The sequence below is a fragment of the Phoenix dactylifera genome, chromosome 10 (genome assembly GCF_051530095.1).
Source record: "Phoenix dactylifera cultivar Ajwa chromosome 10, Ajwa_hap1_PhDact_Kaust_v1.1, whole genome shotgun sequence".
Taxonomy (NCBI): Eukaryota; Viridiplantae; Streptophyta; class Magnoliopsida; order Arecales; family Arecaceae; genus Phoenix; species Phoenix dactylifera.
In genome coordinates, this window is record NC_143199.1 from 20,794,595 (window position 1) to 20,814,310 (window position 19,716).

Genomic DNA, 19,716 nt, shown 5'->3' on the forward strand with positions numbered 1-19,716 from the left:
GGAAGCCAAGGTGACGGCGATCCAAGAAGCTAAAGACTTGAACAAGCTTCAACTTGAAGAGCTCCTTGGATCCCTGATGACGCATGAGCTTACCATGAAACAACACAACGAGGAAGAGTCCTCCCATAAGAAAAAGGTAATAGCTTTAAAATCTACTTCTTCTAACAAGGACCTGTCTTGCAGCAGCAGCAGTGAAGAGGAAGAAGATGAGGAAGATGGTGGTGAGGCACTTCTTGTGCGCAAGTTCAAGAAGTTTATCAACCACAAGAAGACGTATCATCAAAGGAGAGGTCCCTCAAATTCCTACCGCAGAGACAAAGGTAAGAAAAGAGAAAATGAGGGGATTGGGTGTTACGAGTGCAAGAAGCCGGGACACATAAGAGCAGAGTGCCCCTTACTGAAGAAGGGGAGTAAGTACAAGAAGAAGAAGGCACTTGTCACCACCCTATCGGACTCCGACGCATCATCTTCATCATCGGATGAAGAACAAGAAGAGAAGGCCAATTTCTGTTTCATGGCCAACGAAAATGAGGTAATTTCCGATACGCATTTTGATTTTACATTTGATGAACTTTATGATGCGTTCAATGAATTAATGATTGAGTATAAGAATATAAATGTTAAAAACAGAGAACTAAAAGTAACTAACCAAAGTTATATTCATAAGCATGATTCATTAATTAAAGATAAAGATAATCTCACCAAAGAAAATCTAGAACTTAAGACAAGCAACCAACTCCTAATTAAGAAGACTAACACCTTAACGAAAGATATTGAGAAACTAACAAAGGAATTTTCAGATCTCAAAAACCATAAACAAGTCTTAAACAAGGATCTAACTAAAGAGCTAAATGATCTAAAAACCGAAAATCAGACATTAACTAAAGAACTAAACAAATACAAATCCTTAGTTGAAAAATTCACATATAGTTCTGAAAAGTTAAACATGATACTTAATAATCAACGAGCCGTATTTAATAAAGCGGGTTTAGGGTATAAACCAAGGAATAAGCAAAAACTTCTTAGTAACTTCTTTGTTAAAGCTGGGGAAACTAAAATTAAGAAAATAACTTGCTTTTGTTGTGGAATAGTAGGACATAAAGCAAATGCATGTAATTTTAGGAAAAGTAAAACTAAAAGAAAAAATAAAAGGGTATGGGTTCCAAAAGGAACCAACTTGACTAACCATGAAGGACCCAAGAAAACTTGGGTACCTAAGATGACATGATTTGCTTGTGTAGGAGTGTCTTGCAGCCAAGGTCAACAAAAACTGCTGGTATTTGGATAGTGGCTGTTCAAGGCACATGACGGGTGATAAAGATCAATTTTTCACCCTTGAAGCTAAGAAGGGAGGTGCTGTGACTTTTGGAGACAACAACCAAGGTCACATTATTGGTATTGGTAAAGTTCAAATCACCCCTTCTACCTTTATAGATAATGTTAGATATGTTGATGGTCTTAAGCATAACTTGTTAAGCATTAGTCAATTATGTGATAAAGGATATGATGTTATGTTTAAACCATCACTATGTATTATAACAAATCCTAATGATAATAGTTTAGTTTTTAAAGGGATGAGACGTGGAAATGTATATGTGGTAGATCTAGAAGACCTTACAAAACATAACCAATGTTTAGTTGTTAATGAAACTAAAGAAAATGATGCTAGTTGGTTATGGCACCGTAAGTTAGGTCATGCAAGCATGGACACAATAACTAAACTAGTTAAAAGAGACTCCGTGATAGGTTTGCCAAAATTAAAATTTGAAAAGAACAAAATATGTGAAGCATGTCAATTTGGCAAACAATCTAGAAACTCTTTTAAATCCATAAAATGTGTCTCTACTTCTAGGCCTCTAGAATTACTACACATGGACCTATTTGGTCCAACTAGAACAACAAGCCTAGGTGGAAATAAATATGGTCTAGTTATAGTAGATGATTACTCTAGGTACACATGGGTCATGTTTCTAGCGCATAAGGATCAAGCATTTTCTATGTTTAAGAAGTTCCATAAGGAAGTAACAAATGCTAGAGAGTCCTCAGTTATAGCTATTAGAAGTGACCATGGTACCGAATTCGAAAATCAATTATTTGATGAATTTTGTAGTAAAAAGGGGATAACCCATAATTTCTCAGCACCTAGGACACCACAACAAAATGGAGTTGTGGAAAGGAAAAATAGAACCCTAGAGGAAATGGCTAGAACGATGTTATGTGAAAGTAACCTCCCTAAGTACTTTTGGGGAGAAGCCATTAATACTTCTTGCCATGTATTAAATAGAGTTCTATTAAGACCCATCATAAAGAAAACACCATATGAACTGTGGAAAAACAGAAAACCAAAGGTTAACTATTTTCATGTTTTCGGATGTAGGTGTTTTGTACATAATAATGGGAAAGATAATCTAGGAAAATTTGATCCAAAATCTGATGAAGAAATATTCCTAGGTTATTCTACAACTAGTAAAGCCTATAGAATCTTTAATAAAAGAACCCTAGTTATAGAAGAATCTATACATGTTGTTTTTGATGACTCTAGTGACATCTCATCTAGTAAGAAGGTTAATTTTGATGATGATATTGAAATACTTGAAGAAAAGATAGATGAGATGGGATTACAAGATGATAATCAAAAGTTGATTGAAGGAGAATCATCAAACCAAGAGCCTATAGTGGATCATGGGCTAACTAAAGCTTGGAGGTATGCTCATGGGCATCCTAAGGAACTAATTCTAGATGATCCATCCCAACCCGTTAGGACTAGAGCATCCCTTAGAAATTTGAATAACCATCTAGCTTTTGTTTCACACTTTGAGCCCAAACATATAGAAGAAGCCGAAAATGATGTAAATTGGATAAATGCAATGCAAGAAGAACTAAACCAATTTACTAGAAACAAAGTGTGGGATCTAGTAGAGAGACCTTCTGAATATCCAATTATAGGTACAAAATGGATATATAAAAATAAGCTAGATGAAAATGGAATTGTTATAAGGAATAAGGCTAGACTAGTAGCAAAGGGTTATAATCAAGAAGAAGGTATAGACTTTGATGAAACCTTTGCTCCCGTAGCTAGACTTGAGGCTATTAGACTATTATTAGCATATGCATGCTCTAAGGACTTCAAGCTATATCAAATGGATGTAAAAAGTGCTTTTCTAAATGGGTTTATTAATGAGGAGGTATATGTGGAACAACCTCCTGGTTTTGAAAATCATCAATACCCCAATCATGTGTATAAACTGAACAAAGCACTTTATGGTCTAAAACAAGCACCTAGAGCATGGTATGAGAGACTTAGTAAATTTCTATTAGAACATGAATTCTCTAGGGGAAATGTAGATACAACATTATTTCTGAAAAAGAAAAATAAGGATATGTTATTAGTACAGATTTATGTTGATGATATCATTTTTGGTGCTACTAACAATCGCCTCTGCGAGGAATTTGCTGATTTGATGCAGAGTGAGTTTGAGATGAGCATGATGGGAGAGCTGAACTACTTCCTCGGGCTTCAAATCAAACAATCTGAAGGAGGCATCTTCATCAATCAAGCCAAATATATCAAGGAGATGCTCAAGAAGTTCGATATGGAGGGAAACAAATCAATCAGCACCCCCATGAGCTCATCATGTAAGTTAGACCAAGATGAATCAGGTAAATCTGTAGATCAAAAACTTTATAGAGGTATGATAGGTTCTTTACTGTATCTTACTGCAAGTAGGCCTGATATTATGTTTAGTGTGTGCATGTGTGCTAGATATCAGGCTAATCCTAAAGAATCATACCTAGCTGCAGTTAAGAGAATCTTTAAATACTTAATAGGAACTAAGAACATAGGGCTGTGGTACTCTAAAGAATCTAGCCTAAACTTAATAGGGTACACAGATTCAGACTTCGCTGGATGTAAGCTTGATAGAAAAAGTACCAGCGGGTCTTGTCAATTTCTAGGAGAAAACCTAATCTCATGGTTTAGCAAGAAACAAAACTCGGTTGCATTATCCACTGCAGAAGCTGAATATGTTGCAGCCGGGAGTTGTTGTGCTCAAATCTTGTGGATTAAACAACAATTAGAAGATTATGGCATTAAACAAGATAAAATTCCCATTAATTGTGATAATACAAGTGCCATAAACCTAACTAAAAATCCAATTCAACACTCAAGAACTAAACACATTGAGATAAGACATCACTTCATAAGAGATCATGTATTGAATGGTGATGTGACTCTCCAATTTGTTTGTACTGATAATCAATTAGCAGATATTTTCACAAAACCCCTAAGTGAAGAGAGGTTCAGTGTACTTAGGAGGGGATTAGGAGTGATTGACCCATCCTAGTGGGAGTTTCCACTAGATTAATTGATTTTGATGGTTAAAATGAGGTTAAAATAGAGTTTCTATTCAATGATCATCAAATCAGATCCCAACTAAGTGATTTTCCCTCATTTGGCACGGTTATAGCATGATTTTTAAGTGCATGCCAAGGTTAGAGACGACTCGAGTAAGTTTCAGAGCCGGCTCCTAAGGGGGAGTCGACTCGCGCATTTGGGGGAGTCGACTCGCAAAGTTGGCAGCTGAGGGGGAGTCGACTCGCACATTGTCGGGAGTCGACTCGAAGTCTACAGGCGCATAAGGAGAGTCGACTCGCGCATTTTCTGGAGTCGACTCGAGGTCGAGTCGACTCGCGACTCAGGGGAGTCGACTCGCAGTCGGGATCCGACTTTTTAACCCTAGGTTTGTCGTTTCGCAAACACTTTTTCTCAAGCCGCCACTGTTCACAAAGCCCTAGAGCCGACTCCTAGGTCATCCTCGATCGTCTCCAAGCCCTTTTCCCGTCGATTCTTCGCCGGACATTGCGTTTCCATCCGTTCCTAGGTCTTTTCAGGTCAGTCCCGAGCTTCCTCTATCGATCCTTCTTCGTTCTCTAGGTTTTCATCTCGTTTAGGTCAAGATGCCTCGCAAGGGAGTTGTTAGAAAGAGGTCCCGTCCCGTGGCCGGTCCCGAGCGGCGCTCCAAGGCGCGGCACGATCCCGCGAGGCAACCTCCTCCGGATCGTTCCCCGCCTAGGGTGGTTCATGTTAGGCCGTTGGCCGGGAAGGCCGTCACCTCCGGGAGGTATGTCACTTTCGACTATCTCTCCCGGGAAGGATTCACCATAGGCGATAGGCTTAGAGCCCAGGGTCTAGAGTACTTCCTCACCTTGGACCTTCCCACCTATCCTGGCCTAGTTCAAGAGTTCTACAGTACCGTCCATCGGGGAGATGGAGGTATTGAGGGCACGGTATTAGCTGTCCCATTGCGTGTCACAGAGGACCTCATTGCCCATATCCTCCACCTTCCATTAGTAGGGGTGGCTCCTGCACATCCTGAGGATAGATTTGAGGCCCTTACGATCGTCTTAGGGCATCCACCTCAGTCTCCCCTAGATGAGGTATCTGCTAGCTCACTTCCTATTGAAGTGAGAATCCTTTTGAGCATTTTGTCCAGGTCCATCTTCCCTAAGACAGGGAGATTTGATTTTGTGAATGAGAGGGACCTAGCTATTATGTCTTACATTCTTCAGGACACTCCGGTCAACTTCCCCAAGCTCATTTATAGGTATATGTGTGAGCCCCTGGATAGACCTAGGCTCTCCCTCCCATACGGAATGATATTCACTCTTCTCTTTAGGCAGTACGAAATTTCCATTCCTGAGAAGGAACCCTCTCGTGCCTTGCGATGGACTGATCGCTTGGGTACGGGGACCATGCACAGGATGGGATTTCGGAAGAGAGAAGGGATCTGGGTTAGGAAGTCCACTCTCACCGCTCAGACCACCAGACCATCACCCAGTCCTGAGCCAGATTCTGACTACCCAGAGTTCCCAGACCATCCAGACCTTCCATCCACTCCTCCTGCTCCTACCACCTCTGCCGGACCTTCCTCCTCAGCTCCACCATCTATGGAGGTCCGTATTGATCCAGAGCAGCTCCGGGAGCTGCGGTAGGAGATCGTCCGAGATTTGAGGGACGAGCTGCTCCGGGAGCTCCGAGGTTCCGTGCCAGCTCCCACTCTTGCACCCACTCCATCCTCAGCATTGGTCCCATCCTTGACAGCCGTGACAGACATGACGGCTGAGGTGCGGCAGGAGATCTACAACATTAGGACCCTGGTGCAGGCCCAGTTCCACAGCATGAGCGAGGTCACGAGCACCACGAGGAGGATGCGGGATGACATCCGCCGTGACATGCACACCACCACCGAGGGGGCCGAGCGCTTGTCGAATGTGCTCATCGACAAGCTGGACGCACTTCAGACCTCGGTGACTGGGCTTCAGACGTCGGTGACTGAGCTCTCCACTACACATAGCAGAGCCACCACGTCTATTATCACGCAGCTGGGCCATGTTACAGAGGCAGTCGCCCTCCTCATGGAGCAGAGCCGATTGAGAGGAGGAGTCACATCCTCGAGAGGAGGAGCTACATCCTCCAGAGGAGGAGATGTATCCTCGAGAGGGGGAGCTACATCCTCCAGAGGAGGAGATGTATCCTCGAGAGGGGGAGCCACATCCTCCAGAGGAGGAGATGTATCCTCGAGAGGGGGAGGCACATCCTCGAGGAGGTCATAGATGATTTTGAGTTGTGTTTTGTCTTCTTTTGTATTGTTCTTGCTTTACCTATTGTATGCTCAAATGTATTCACCTTCATATCAATACAATGAGTAGACATCTTATCTTCATTTCTGTGCCATTTGATGATTGACTGTGCCATTTGTGCCATTGATTGTGTGTGATTACCTCCTTTTTGGTATGATGACAAAAAGGGGGAGAAATGTGTAAGTATAAAATATGTAAAAGGGGAGAAATATTAAAAAATATGTAAAAGAAATCAATGGAAATAAATAAAACGATAAACTCTTAAAAACACACATAAATTTGTTCTAAGTGGATTCGGTACCTCGAGGCTCATTATCTCTCTTTTGGGGCTCCTAATGGAGTAATCTCCAGAATCTATTCAAGGGATATTCGGAGATTAGCTGAATCCTACTCAAGAACAAATTGACAGATTTTCCCTCTAAAAACAAAAATTTTAGTTCAAAAATTTCAAAGCATTAAAAGGAAATTCAGAAAATCAAAACATAGTTGAATGCATATGTTGAGGGGGAGAATCTGAATTTTAATCAAGCTAAATCATTAATGTCATATAAGCCAAACAATTGATTGCAGAATATGAAGGCTTATATAATTCCAAATGAAAGGGAAAACTTTAACTCCGAAATTTAATGTTTCACTCCTTTCAAACTTGGATAAATTAAATTATCAGACATTTGAATTCATTTATGGAGTTTATTTCATTATTTACTGAGCAACTCATTTTACATATACTCAAAGTTTTGTCATCATAAAAAAGGGGGAGATTGTGGAGTGATCGATTAAAACCCCTTTTGATTTTGATGAGCTCAAAGCATTTGAGTATATCTTGTGATTACTAATGAATTCAATTGAGTGTTTCAGTGAAAATCCTGTCCAAGTGTCTCTAGACTTGGTTCATAGCATTTTGGATAAGTTAAGAAGTCTGCATGAACCAATGTCTGAGATACGAGTCGACTCCCGAGTTTCACGAGTCGACTCCAAGCGTATCAAGGTCACTGGCACGAGCTCGAGTCGACTCCTGATCAGTACGAGTCGACTCCGACTGAAAACAGACAGAAGGACAGAAGAGCAGTTTTTCAGGTCTGAGATTCGAGTCGACTCCAGTGGAATGCGAGTCGACTCCCAGCGGTACACACAGAAAAAGTCAGAGAGCGTTTTATGGACTCTGAGATTCGAGTCGACTCCAGTGGAACGCGAGTCGACTCCCAGCGGTACACAAAGAAAAAGTCAGAGAGCGTTTTATGGACTCTGAGATTCGAGTCGACTCCCGCAGTACGCGAGTCGACTCCGAGACTGTGCGACCATCGACAGACAGAAGACCATGTTACTGCCTCTGAGATTCGAGTCGACTCCCAGACAGCTCGAGTCGACTCCAAGACAAGCTTCACGTCAAAAGGCAGAAGACCAACTTTCGGAAACTGAGAGCCGAGTCGACTCCAAGGAAGTTCGAGTCGACTCCAAGAGTGGATGAGCCAAAAGACAGAGAATCGGGAGTTCGGGCTCTGAGATTCGAGTCGACTCCCAGGACAGTCGAGTCGACTCGAGTGGACAAAATTCAAATTTGGATCCATGGACTACAGAGGATGAGCCGACTCCAAAATTGCCAGGTCAGCGCCAGAAGTTGGCGAGTCGACTCCGGGTCAAGACGAGTCGACTCCCAGTCAAGACGGCAACTTTAATTCAAACTGGGAACAGTTGCCGAGTCGACTCCGGAAAAGCTCGAGTCGACTCCTGCTACAGCCGAGTCGACTCCTGATCGCGCGAGTCGACTCCAACCCACCAACGGTCACATTGTCAGGCTGCGCAGAGTGTGCAGAACGGCCAGAAAAAGCAGAGTAACGGCTAGTTTCTGTGGGGGTTGGCTTAAATAGCCACAGAAGACTGTAGCAAGGTAGAGAACACACATTCCACTCCTAGCATTCAAGTCTTCAAGCTCTCTAAGTGCTCTTCAACGAGAAAAAGGGAAGATCTGCATTTACTGCTCCACCAACATCTTCCCAGCATTCAAAGCTTCCTCCTCCTGCTTTCAAGTCGATCACTCTTTCAAGAGGAGACCGGAGTTCCAGAAGCCACACCTCTTCACCATCTTAAAAGCGTTTGAGGGCTTCTAACTCCTTTACGAGTATATTGTTTTAAATCTGCTTTTTGAGAAGCTATTTTCTGTTTTCTTCTATCTCGTGTATTTACTTGATTCAATCGGGGGATTGAATCAAGGGGATTAAGGTTGGTTGGTGAGCCGGTTTAAAACCAACGAGTGTAAGGGTTTGATTGTGAGCCCGGAAAAACAATCGGGGTTGGTTCTAGTCGGTGAGCCTGGGAAAACCGACCGAGTTCGTTGTGAGCTCGTAAAACAACAAGTTCGGTTGTGAGCTTGCAAAACAACCGGCTGTAATCCAAGGGGGTTATAGTGAAATTCCCAAGTGAGACTTGGGGAGTGGACGTAGGAGCAAGGGTTAGCTCCGAACCACTATAAAACTTTGTGTTTGTAGTGCATTGTCTCTCATCTTCTTCCCCACACATTACTCACAGCACTTAGCTTTAATTAAATAACTGGCTATAGTATTTAGTTAATCATCCACAAAGTTTTAATTAGCTAAGTTAATTTAAAAACCCAATTCACCCCCCCCCCCTCTTGGGTTGTCTATCTGGGCAACACTTATGCAAAGATGTCATTGATATTTCCCAAAAATGAGTTTCGGCAGGTTGCATAAGATAGTTTACATTATAAGATGGACCAACAATGAGAGCTTCTCTAAATGAAGCTTTGTTTCAAAAAGAAATGCAAAGGAGGAATGCATCTTAGGGTGTTACTGCAAAAACCCAAATTATCAAATTAATGGATGAGACAAAAGTAGATGTTGCAAAATCATAGGCGAAGCCGAATATTTGTGAAGATTTATCTAAACCCTAATTTAATACTATAGCAGATTAGTCTAAGCAAGGGGGCAACAAATTCCTTCTTGAGTTAGGTCGACAGTGCACTTTTGATGGAATGAAGGCTAGTTAGATATTTGATAACTTGTTATGGGGTCAATTTATTGATTTACCCAAACATCTTATCATTCCTATTTTAGATGAATTAAAGGGTAAGAATATTATAAATGGCATAATTCATATCGTTATTCTACTAATAGTTATGTTGTCTTTCGAAATGTGATGCTGGACAATATTTACATAGTTTTAAATAAGTTATTCGAGGCTGATAAATGGATAGTGTTCCACTTTCTGAAGGCACCTTTCGTCAATATGGTTTCTACAAATTTGAATGACCTCTACAATCTCAGTCAAGAGAAGGTTGAGAAGAAGAAAAATAGAAAAGGGAATGATCACATGAAAAATATGATATCACTACCAATAAATATGAAAATCATTCCTAGCAGGATGAATTTATATTGTTGGAGAAAAATGGTGGGGAACAAACTTTTGATGCTTATAAAGAGGCCTCAATCAATTCTCTAGTATAAGAAGTGACTAAAATTTGTCAATGAGACTAGAAATCGACCAAGGGATAGCAATTGGAGGCCAGTGGATGGCCAATATTATACTCTATTTTATTTCATAATATTGGCCAACTATGCCTACCCTTTAAAAGATGATTTGGTAGCTCATGCAGGCTATCAAGTGCTAAGTTCACACACATTTTCGATCTTAAACTTGAAAGGCATCATTACAATTGGCTTAGGAAAGCCAATCAATTGATCATTCAAAGGATATGATTAATTCGTTTAAAAATTGATCATACATGCAAGTCATTGTGTGATTTTTTTATGTGTATTTTTTATTTTAAACCATGGGAGCATTATTTCAATTGACTTTGTAAATCTAATTAGTTGGATGTTAAAATACTCATGTGGGACTAGTTGAATTGGTTAGAAAAAAAGCCAATAAAAGTTAATTTTTGCAAACTAAAGAGTAAGATAAATTAAAATTAACCAATACTATGATTAATACACATAGGCGATAAAAACTATGGTGGTCAATGAGTATGATTGATCCACTCAACAATATAGTCATTATCATGGTCGATAAAAATTATTAATGAATTCAAAACTATGTACATTATGATGATCGATCAATAAGATCGGTTAATTCAAAACTATGGTCACTACCATGGTCGATAAGTATGATCAACCTATTCAAAATTGCCGCCATTATCATAATTGATGAGTATGATTAACCTATTCAAATATATGAAACATATCATGGTTGATAGCATATCTAGTCGACTTTAAAATTGTGGTTTTTATAACTGCTCACTATGATCAGCCTATTCAAAACTATGGGCACTATCATGGTCAATAATTCTGATCGGTCTATTCAAAAGTATGGTCGTTGTCATGATTGGTATTTATGTTTATGGCCCATGTCATGGTAAATAGCATATCTAGTTAACTTCAAAATTGTGGTCCAAATCATAGTTAATATGCATTGCCAGTGGATTAAATATTATGATAGTGTGCTGCAATATAATTGACATAGTATTTTTTATATTTTACCTTATTCTTATTAGCTGGCTCCATTAAAATATCTATTTTTATTGAGCTTGGGGGGGGGGGGGGGGGGCATGTTTACACTAAAAACTTAACCAATCATTGGCCAATTACAATAGATGGTGTCAAATATTATACTGATTAAGATTTAGTTAATTATTTATTGCAGCAACTAGAATGCTTATATTTGACCACTTGTTACTTACACAAGAAGATAAATATTGGTGGTTTGTTGCTGAAATAAACATTATATATGAAGTTATTAGGACATAGGGCAGTTATTTGTGAGAACAATCACTAGATAGAGAGTTATTTATGTAAGAAATCACTAGTTACTAGGACAAGAAACTATAGCCTAAATGAATTATTACTGAAAATACGTTATAATTTACATAATAAAAGGAAGAAGAAAAATCTATAGACTAGTGCAGAGCATGGTAGTAATGTCTTGAAAAAGGTCGGAGATGACATCACAAAAGGTTACGAATTTGAAGAGCTTCTCAAGAGAGTGACAACCAATATTGGTGGCCTCGATAAAGTCAAAACACTAGATTGCCACACGCTTGATGGTACTAAAGAGTGGGGCATCATCACAATTGGGAGAAAGAGGGAAAATAAAGCACTCCCTTGACCATGGTTTTAGGGCTTAGGGGTGTGAGGATCTATGCGGGCATGTGTTTAGTCCAACATCGGTTATTCGCTGGGTAGATTTTGGGTACTTATGCAGGATCAAGGAACCCAAATAATACCTTCCGGCTAGCTATTTTGGATGAGGTCTTGGGTTGTTAGAAATGTTATCAGAGCGGATCCGAACCGTAACCTATGTGGACTAGGGGACACTGCAGCACAGATCCATTGGGGCTGACCACGAGCCGATCGTGGTGTTTGTAATTAGATTTGAATAGATTTGAACCCTTAGCCTAACGAGGACATCAACGCTTGAATGGAGAGTATGTGAGGACCTGTGCGGACATGTGTTTAGTCCCACATCGGTTATTCGCTGGATAAATTTTGGATACTTATACAGGATCAAGAAACCCAAATATTACGTTTCGGCTAGCCATTTTAAGTGAGGTCTTGGGTTATTACAAGGGAGCAACTAAGCTATGGTTGGGTAGAATGGGGGTGAATAGGGAGAAGTAGAGAAGGGAGAAGTGGAGTATTTTAACTTTATGAACTTAACTTAACTGGGATGATATTTGTTGATATTAGTTGGCATTATATAAATATTTCTATGCTTGACATACTCTTGCCATACACTCCCCTCCCTCCTACCCCTTGAAAAAATAAAAAAATAAAAAATAAAAACCTTTAGTGGACCCCTGCATGCAAGTAAATAATTGGGGCCTATAGGAAGTGATCATATATTTGACACAAATCACATGACGGACTATACACAACTCGAGTACGGTAACAAAAATGATTTCAATAATGATATTATTCTATTACAGCAGACTACAAAACTATTATTAATCACTTGAATGATTATAATAGCCATTATTTGCCTCATTTTGTATGGTTTGGAGTTACATATTATTTAAACAATGACCATTAAAAGGGCCGCTATAATAGTTCGTATTTTGAAATATAGAAGACGCTATTTTTTAAAAGATAATTCTTTGAAGATGGTACAACTTTTTAGAAAAAAATAAAAATATGAAATTGAGAACTTGTTTTATTAATGGAACACTGAAATATCAAATGACAACCTTTATTTGTGTCACAAATGGACCGTTAAAATGAATTAACCTAGCTATCTTTTTCTCTTATTGTATATATAACATATGTAATAATGGGACCATGAAACTATTATAACAACTGTTATGCCTTCAAAAGAGCTGTTAATTTGAACCATGGTGGCAATACTGTGGCAGATCTAAACCACACCATCATCGTGCATGCCATCTGGGCCATGGAGCAGGTTCGAGTGACCCAATTCAAACTGCTTTCTATCAATAGGCCCGAGCGGAAAATGGTGCCATTTTGTTCAAAAATGGACCGGGCATGATCACTACTAGCATGCAAGAATTACTTGTTTCCAGAAGGCTAGATCAAGATCATTTGGACGAAAAAACTAAGCTGCTGGAATCACAATAGTCAACTATATTGGGCGGGTTTGATTTTGTACCCAGGTTTACATGTTCGATAGAAAAATTCGATATGGAAGCTGTAAACCAGGTCAATGGTGGATTACTTCCATTTCTTTTAGATATTATTGGCATTAGATCTCATCACCATCACTAAAAGACATAAACTATAAGTATGGAAATCAACTTTACTGAGGAACATTTCAGATTTCTCCACTTATAACTTTCATAAAACCGTCGCAACTTAACTCACAATTTTTTTTTTTTGTGGTAACTCATAATCCATGACTATGAAGAGTACATATTTTCTTTATTTTAGACACTAAATTTTTTTATTTAATAGCTTAGCCACTTGATGGGGACCTAGAACAGTTGCACCAAAGTGCATCATATGAATTTGTCAAGACATTCATCGACAGTAATATACTTGACATCAGAGTAGAGATTTGATGCCTCTATTCCAGTTGACGGATCTATCTCAAAGTTGGTCATCTCTCCCTTTATGAAGCCTGCATGTGCAACAGCATAAATAAAGGATACCGCATACGGAGTGTCTGCAAGAAGCCAAAAGATTTTAGAGTTAACAAAGTGAAAATTTTATTCCATGCAATTATTCTTGGTAAATATTAGGTTGAAACAGGTAAGTTATGAGTTAAGATGAAGAGAAGTTGTTTTTCTTACCTTGGATCTTCTTCATAACCTCTTCTTCAGAAAGATAAATCCTTTTAAGTGTGTTCTTAGTTTTCTTCTCCCAAAGGGATATAAGCTCATTTTGAGAGCAGATGTTAGCTGGTGGTCTCACATATAGGATCTTGTTCAAAGTTCTTGGGTCTTCTGCAGCTTTGATGGCATATGTTGCAATATCTTGCTCGCCCACAAAAATAACTGGGGACAGGAAATGGCAAAATATGATCACTTATTTACTTATGTAGCAATTATATCAAAAATATTGTAACAGGGGGTTTAACATGTGGGTATCTCAGCTCCACTTTACTTAGTGGAATCATTATAAATTCTTTATCTAGAATTATTCACCAGAACTATGTTGTATCGATTGTAAGAGCATGCCTAAAATGACTATTTGGCTACAAGACTGCATATCATGCCTAATATCTAGCCTTATTCTGCTGCCAAACTAAGCCTTAGGTTTTGAAGTTCTGCAAATCCATTTAGAAAAATATTACTCTACAAAGTATTGAAACCTAATGTTACAATATGCAGGTGGTAGAAGTGGACTCTCATGCTCTTGCATCAATTACCTTTGATGTTTCCATCGCCTATGATGGAAACTTCATCTTTTGGAGCACCATCACCTTCTACTTGCCCAAGTCTACTAAGGAAGTATGTTGCACAAAGATTGCTTGAGACAAAGGTGAAGGGAATCCCTGCCATCCTAATTGCTTGCCTGATCTTAGCCTTTATTTCTAATAGGCTTTTTGCTGGCTCCAAAAGTTGGACTCGATCGACATCAAACCCGTACTCTGATGGAAAGTATCTCTGCAATGACATGAATAAAATACTTTGATTACTATTTCATGTTATATTAAATTACTTTCATTGTTGCTTTTATATATATATATATATATATATATATATAGGTATTAATGTGCCAATAGTCTATATAAATCATGCAGAAGGATGTTTTAGTATCCTGATATGCATAGTACCAATTATGCAGTTTATGTGGTCAATTGATGTTCTAGCTGCGTCGCAACTATTATAGTGGTGATTGCAACCATTTGTAGCCTAAACCATCATCAAAGTATAGATTTTAGATATTTTGAATTACTTAAATGCTGCAAGCTACTATGACACTACAGACACAAAAAAAATTTCTGCTCAGGCAAAAATTGTCATTATATATCAACTTTGCGTATATAGATGCAAAACTTTCTGTCTCCAGAAAAATATGTAAACTTACAGTGGCAGAAAAACAAAAAGAAAATCACTAAATTGTCACTCTCTATTCAAAAAATAATATCACTAGCCAGAAGTCTTTTCTTCTTTATAGTGCCTTTTCTTTTGGCTGATGCAACTATTTTTTGTTTTAAATTAGGAAATTATGCTAAAGAATTTAGCAATGGATTTTTTTCTATCCACCTCTAAAAATCTATATTTCTGTACTTAAAGTTGGATGATTAGTGTCAAAACTCATAGATAAGAGTATATTTATGTTGAGAAGAGAAAAAGAAAGAGATGATCACCTTCACATTTCCAGCCTCTTTAATGGCTGAGATGATGTTAATCTGACTCGCCAGCTGCTCTGGGTGCTCATGGCCCATCGTCGAGAAGACGACATCCACCTGCTTGATCGCTTTCACCAAGCTCTCATGGTCATGCAAATCTCCCTATCCATAAATTAATAAACAATAATTAATGGCATATTGGCTTCAAGAGTTAAAAGTCTACGTGCGGCATGCAAAAATTCCCATCCCCCAATGAAATGAAATAAAAGATATATATGATACACCTACGTATAGCACAATAGCACCAGCATCTTTGAAATCTTTGATGACCTTAGCCTTTTCTGGATTAGTGTTAATGGTGCTTTCCCTTACTAGAATGAAGGTAGGGTGACCTAATCTCAAGCTCCCCTCAGCGAGGTACTTTCCAAGATACCCCGTCGCTCCGATGATTAGGATCTTGCTCTTCTTTCCTTCTTCCATGGAGATGGAACTAATGGATGAGCTTGATCTTCTTTTGGGTATTTTGGGGGGGGGGGGGGGGGGGGGGTTAGACTTTATAGTCACAGGTATCCTCTGTTCATCATTTTTTTTTTCCCCTCTCCATGTGGAATATGGAATAGCCATTGACTTACTTTTAAGGTCCTCATCTAGAAAAAATCCGCATGGAATAGCTATTGACTTACTTTTAAGGTCCTCATCTAGAAAAAAAAAAGAAGCATGCGTGTTACATACGTTGTTGATGTTCACGTTCCTGTTAAATAATAATAAAATAAAAATATTAAGTTTTATCATATAACGGCTATTATAATAAAATTACAGCTACATAATAGTTATTATAAAAATTTCTATTGGTATATATTTTTATTTCTCCAGCCCAACGTGAAAGTCGTGTGGATGGGCTGTGCCTCATGTTTTCATTTATAAAAAAGTAAATAGTTCCGTACCACAAAACTAAAGTAAGTGAGGGATTGATGGGACCCAGACAAGGATTCTTCCCCTTTTTCTTGTTTTTACTTTTTAGTGGAGAATAGGGATTCTCACCCTACTAAAATCCAATGAACGAAGCAGGCAAGGATGTTTGATGTGACGAGGCAGGTGTTCGTGGCGTTTCGGAGGGTAATAATTTTGCTCCTAACTTTCTATATTATTGTTATTTCACCGACCAGATGGAATAAGTTTGAGTTATGTTTTTTTTTGAGATTAAGAAATTGTTGGGTGACCTAAATGGGATGATCATGGTGATTTAAAATCACTAATAATTTTTATTATGAGGTAATCTAATCCCAAGTGGTGTAAAGTTACTATATTTGGTATATCATGATTTAGTGGTTAAACATCTTCAAATATCCACAAGCAACTGGTTTAATTTATCATGAGAATCTAAGGTCACTGGCAATATAATACCAAAGATATCCTTGAGATATACCAAGAGGATTTTTGTTTGTATTTTCAATTCTCATGAATTAAGAATATAAGCGAATGTAATGATTTTTATAGTGGCTCTATTATTTTATCACATACTCCACTTTGCGTGGACATGGAAAATTAAAAATGCTCTTCTTGATATCAAGTTTGGACAAATTGAATTATAGTTAAATTCACATAGTTATATATGTTGGATCCCGTTTTAATTAAACCCTGATCCTAAAACTCAATCAGAATAAAATTATCTAATCTACAAGAACGAAATTTTGTTATTTAATTAAAACCCACATTTGACAAGTGTCCTTTGAATTTCGTAAATCCTGATAATCACAAGGGCATTAAGGTAATTGCACGGTAGTGAAAGGTTGCCTTGATGGGGGGTGACTCTTCACGGGTGTAACTAATCACGGCGTTTGGTCTCTGGAGAGGGCTATAAATAGCCTGTCAGACCCCTTCTCTAATACATGCATTAAGAGCTCTCTCTCCAGAAGATCTTTCGCTAATTTCTGTCCAGATCACACTAATCTCTGTCCAGATCAGAGCAATCTCTGTCCAGATCAGTGCAATCTCAGTTGCTGTGCACGCATCTCAGAGTTCAATCCAAGATGGATTTAGCGAACCAAGGTATGATTTAAGGTTAATCATTCCATCAATGGTATCAGAGCAGATGGATTCCAAAATAAAATATACCAATCTAATCTGCTAGACGGAAAGACTGGAGAACCCGATGTTTTTTAAACATCGAAAAGATTTTTTAACTTTCCGATGTGGGACTAAAAGCCTCTTTTGGGATGAAAATTTTTTCCCATATTCCTTGAAGCAATGAATTATCTTCATTTGGGCGATGTGGGACTAAACTCTTCCCATCTTTCCCCTTCTTCCATTTTTTGTTCAAGAAAAATAAGGAAGGGAGAGCCGCTGCCATGGCCGCTGCTGCGGCGGGTCTCGCGGCCCTCCCCGGCAGCCACTGCCCAGCATCCAATGGCCAACAGGGCCACCGTCCAACGGCCCGACTCCCCGGCAGCCACTGCGGCCCGCCGTCCCGGCGAGCCTGCAGCGGCTGCAGCTCCCCGTGGCCGCCATGGCCACCACGGGCGGAGGAAAGGGAGGACTCGGCCGCCATGGCTTGCGGCCCGCCGCTAAGCGGCCACGGCCGCTGTCAGCGGTGCCAGCCGCTGCCATGGCGCCCGCAGCAAGGCCTGCGGCCGACGCCCCTGCGGCCCGCGACCGCGGGCTGCGGCCGCACCCTGCGGCCGAACCCCGCAGCCTCCGCGGCCGACCCCGGCCTCCGGCCCCGCCCTATGGCCGCCCTGCGGCCTGCAGCCGTGCCTACGGCCGGCGGCAGTGGTTGCGCCGCCGTCGTTTAGGAGAGAAGGGGCCACTGATTTTGGCCCCCTTCTCCTCTTTTCGTTTGGGGAAGAAGATGAATAGTATTGGATTTCGGATTTTCTAAATCCGCAACCTAAATCCGGTTAATTAAAAAAAAAAAAGGTGAAAGGATTAACAGGTTTCGGGTTATTGGGCTTCGACCCGCAACCCGAAACCCGAATCCTTTTGGCTTAAATTGGGCCTTTTACAGTTAAACCCCTGAAAATATGTTATTCTGAAAAAGGGGCTTCCGAACTTCATATGTGGTCCCCAGTCGAAAGTTAAATTACAGAAAGGTCCTAAAGTATATTTATTTAAATTACAGAAAGGTGTATTGACTGCATCTTTTGGTGTAACTGGTTATTCCTTACCTCGGGACCAAATTGGTTATTGGGCAGTAAAAATCGTGACAGGTGTACCTGAAGCTATTCCTGTAATAGGATCGCCTTTGGTAGAGTTATTACGTGGAAGTGCTAGTGTGGGCCAATCCACTTTGACTCGTTTTTATAGCTTACACACTTTTGTATTGCGGTACACTGATTATTATATATTGGTCTCTGTAATGAATTTATTACATAAATAATCATTTATATGCTTCTTATGATGATACATGATTGTTTAAATTATTCATATTTTTCATGATAAAAGGATGATATATGCATGAGACGAGCCAAAGCATCTTATGTAGGAAAAGATATATAAATGATTAAATTTTTGCATATTTGTGGTGACGAGCCAAAGCATCCCATAAATTTTAGAATGCTTTAGTTTAATTTAATCAATAAAGAGTCTTTTTATCATCATCTCATGAAATTGAATAGTTGCATCATATATAATGAACTGGCCCCAAAGGGAAATCATTATACAAAGTTAATGATGGGATGAAATAATGTTATTAGTATGATATATATGATGAAATCTTGTTGCCCAAAGGCCTTGAATTCTTCATTAATATTGAACAATATCTAGTAAAATTTTATCCATTGAATAACGGTGTCTAAGAAAAGCTTGTCAAAAAGGCATACGTGCCTAAGAAAGGCTGGTACTTAAGTGAGCCTAGTGCTCAACCACCGATCTGGAGCTGATCTGGCTGTTATTCTTTGGATTTTTCCAACTAGATATATAAAGTTCATTAAATATCATACTTAATGCATTAGTTTTATCGTAAAGGGGTAAATCATGTAAAGTTAATTTTGATTTACTCACTAAATTGCTAATATGGGTTAGTGATTTAGATAAGGTTTTAGCATAATTATAGCATGCATATTGATAGTAAGCATATGTTTTGCAGCTTTGTTTCCGACAGTTTTTTCACAATCCACATCATGCATCCCAATACTTAATGGTTCAAATTTCTCGGAATGGAAAGAAAGACTGACATTTACTTTAGGGTGCATGGATATTGATCTGGCACTTCGTGAGGACATGCCACCTGTCCCCACAGAGGAAACTACGCCAGAGAAGAAAAAATTGTATGAGAGGTGGGAGCGGTCAAACCGCTTAAGTCTTTTACTCATACAAAAT

The 19,716-nt window shown here is 39.3% G+C and overlaps 1 protein-coding gene across 1 annotated transcript; it reads right to left on the bottom strand.

The window, feature by feature from the left end:
- Positions 1-13,208: 13,208 nt before the first annotated feature.
- On the bottom strand, positions 13,209-15,913 carry LOC103697517 (isoflavone reductase-like protein). Its single transcript, XM_017840691.5, has 5 exons — positions 15,688-15,913; positions 15,418-15,561; positions 14,473-14,710; positions 13,895-14,098; positions 13,209-13,767 (listed from the first exon to the last, which is right to left on the bottom strand). Exons 1-5 carry the CDS (start codon positions 15,877-15,879, stop codon positions 13,601-13,603), a joined length of 945 nt encoding a protein of 314 aa, XP_017696180.4. The 5' UTR covers positions 15,880-15,913; the 3' UTR covers positions 13,209-13,600.
- Positions 15,914-19,716: the final 3,803 nt, after the last annotated feature.

What these genes read in the sequence shown, in the direction of transcription:
- LOC103697517 (XM_017840691.5), bottom strand. Translation starts at nt 15,879, where the DNA reads ATGGAAGAAGGAAAGAAGAGCAAGATCCTAATCATCGGAGCGACGGGG. An exon ending in AGGCGATGGAAACATCAAAG is followed by an intron (nt 14,099 to 14,472) that starts GTAATTGATGCA and finishes TCCTGTCCCCAG; the next exon opens with TTATTTTTGTGGGCGAGCAA. An exon ending in GGTTATGAAGAAGATCCAAG is followed by an intron (nt 13,768 to 13,894) that starts GTAAGAAAAACA and finishes GGCTTCTTGCAG; the next exon opens with ACACTCCGTATGCGGTATCC.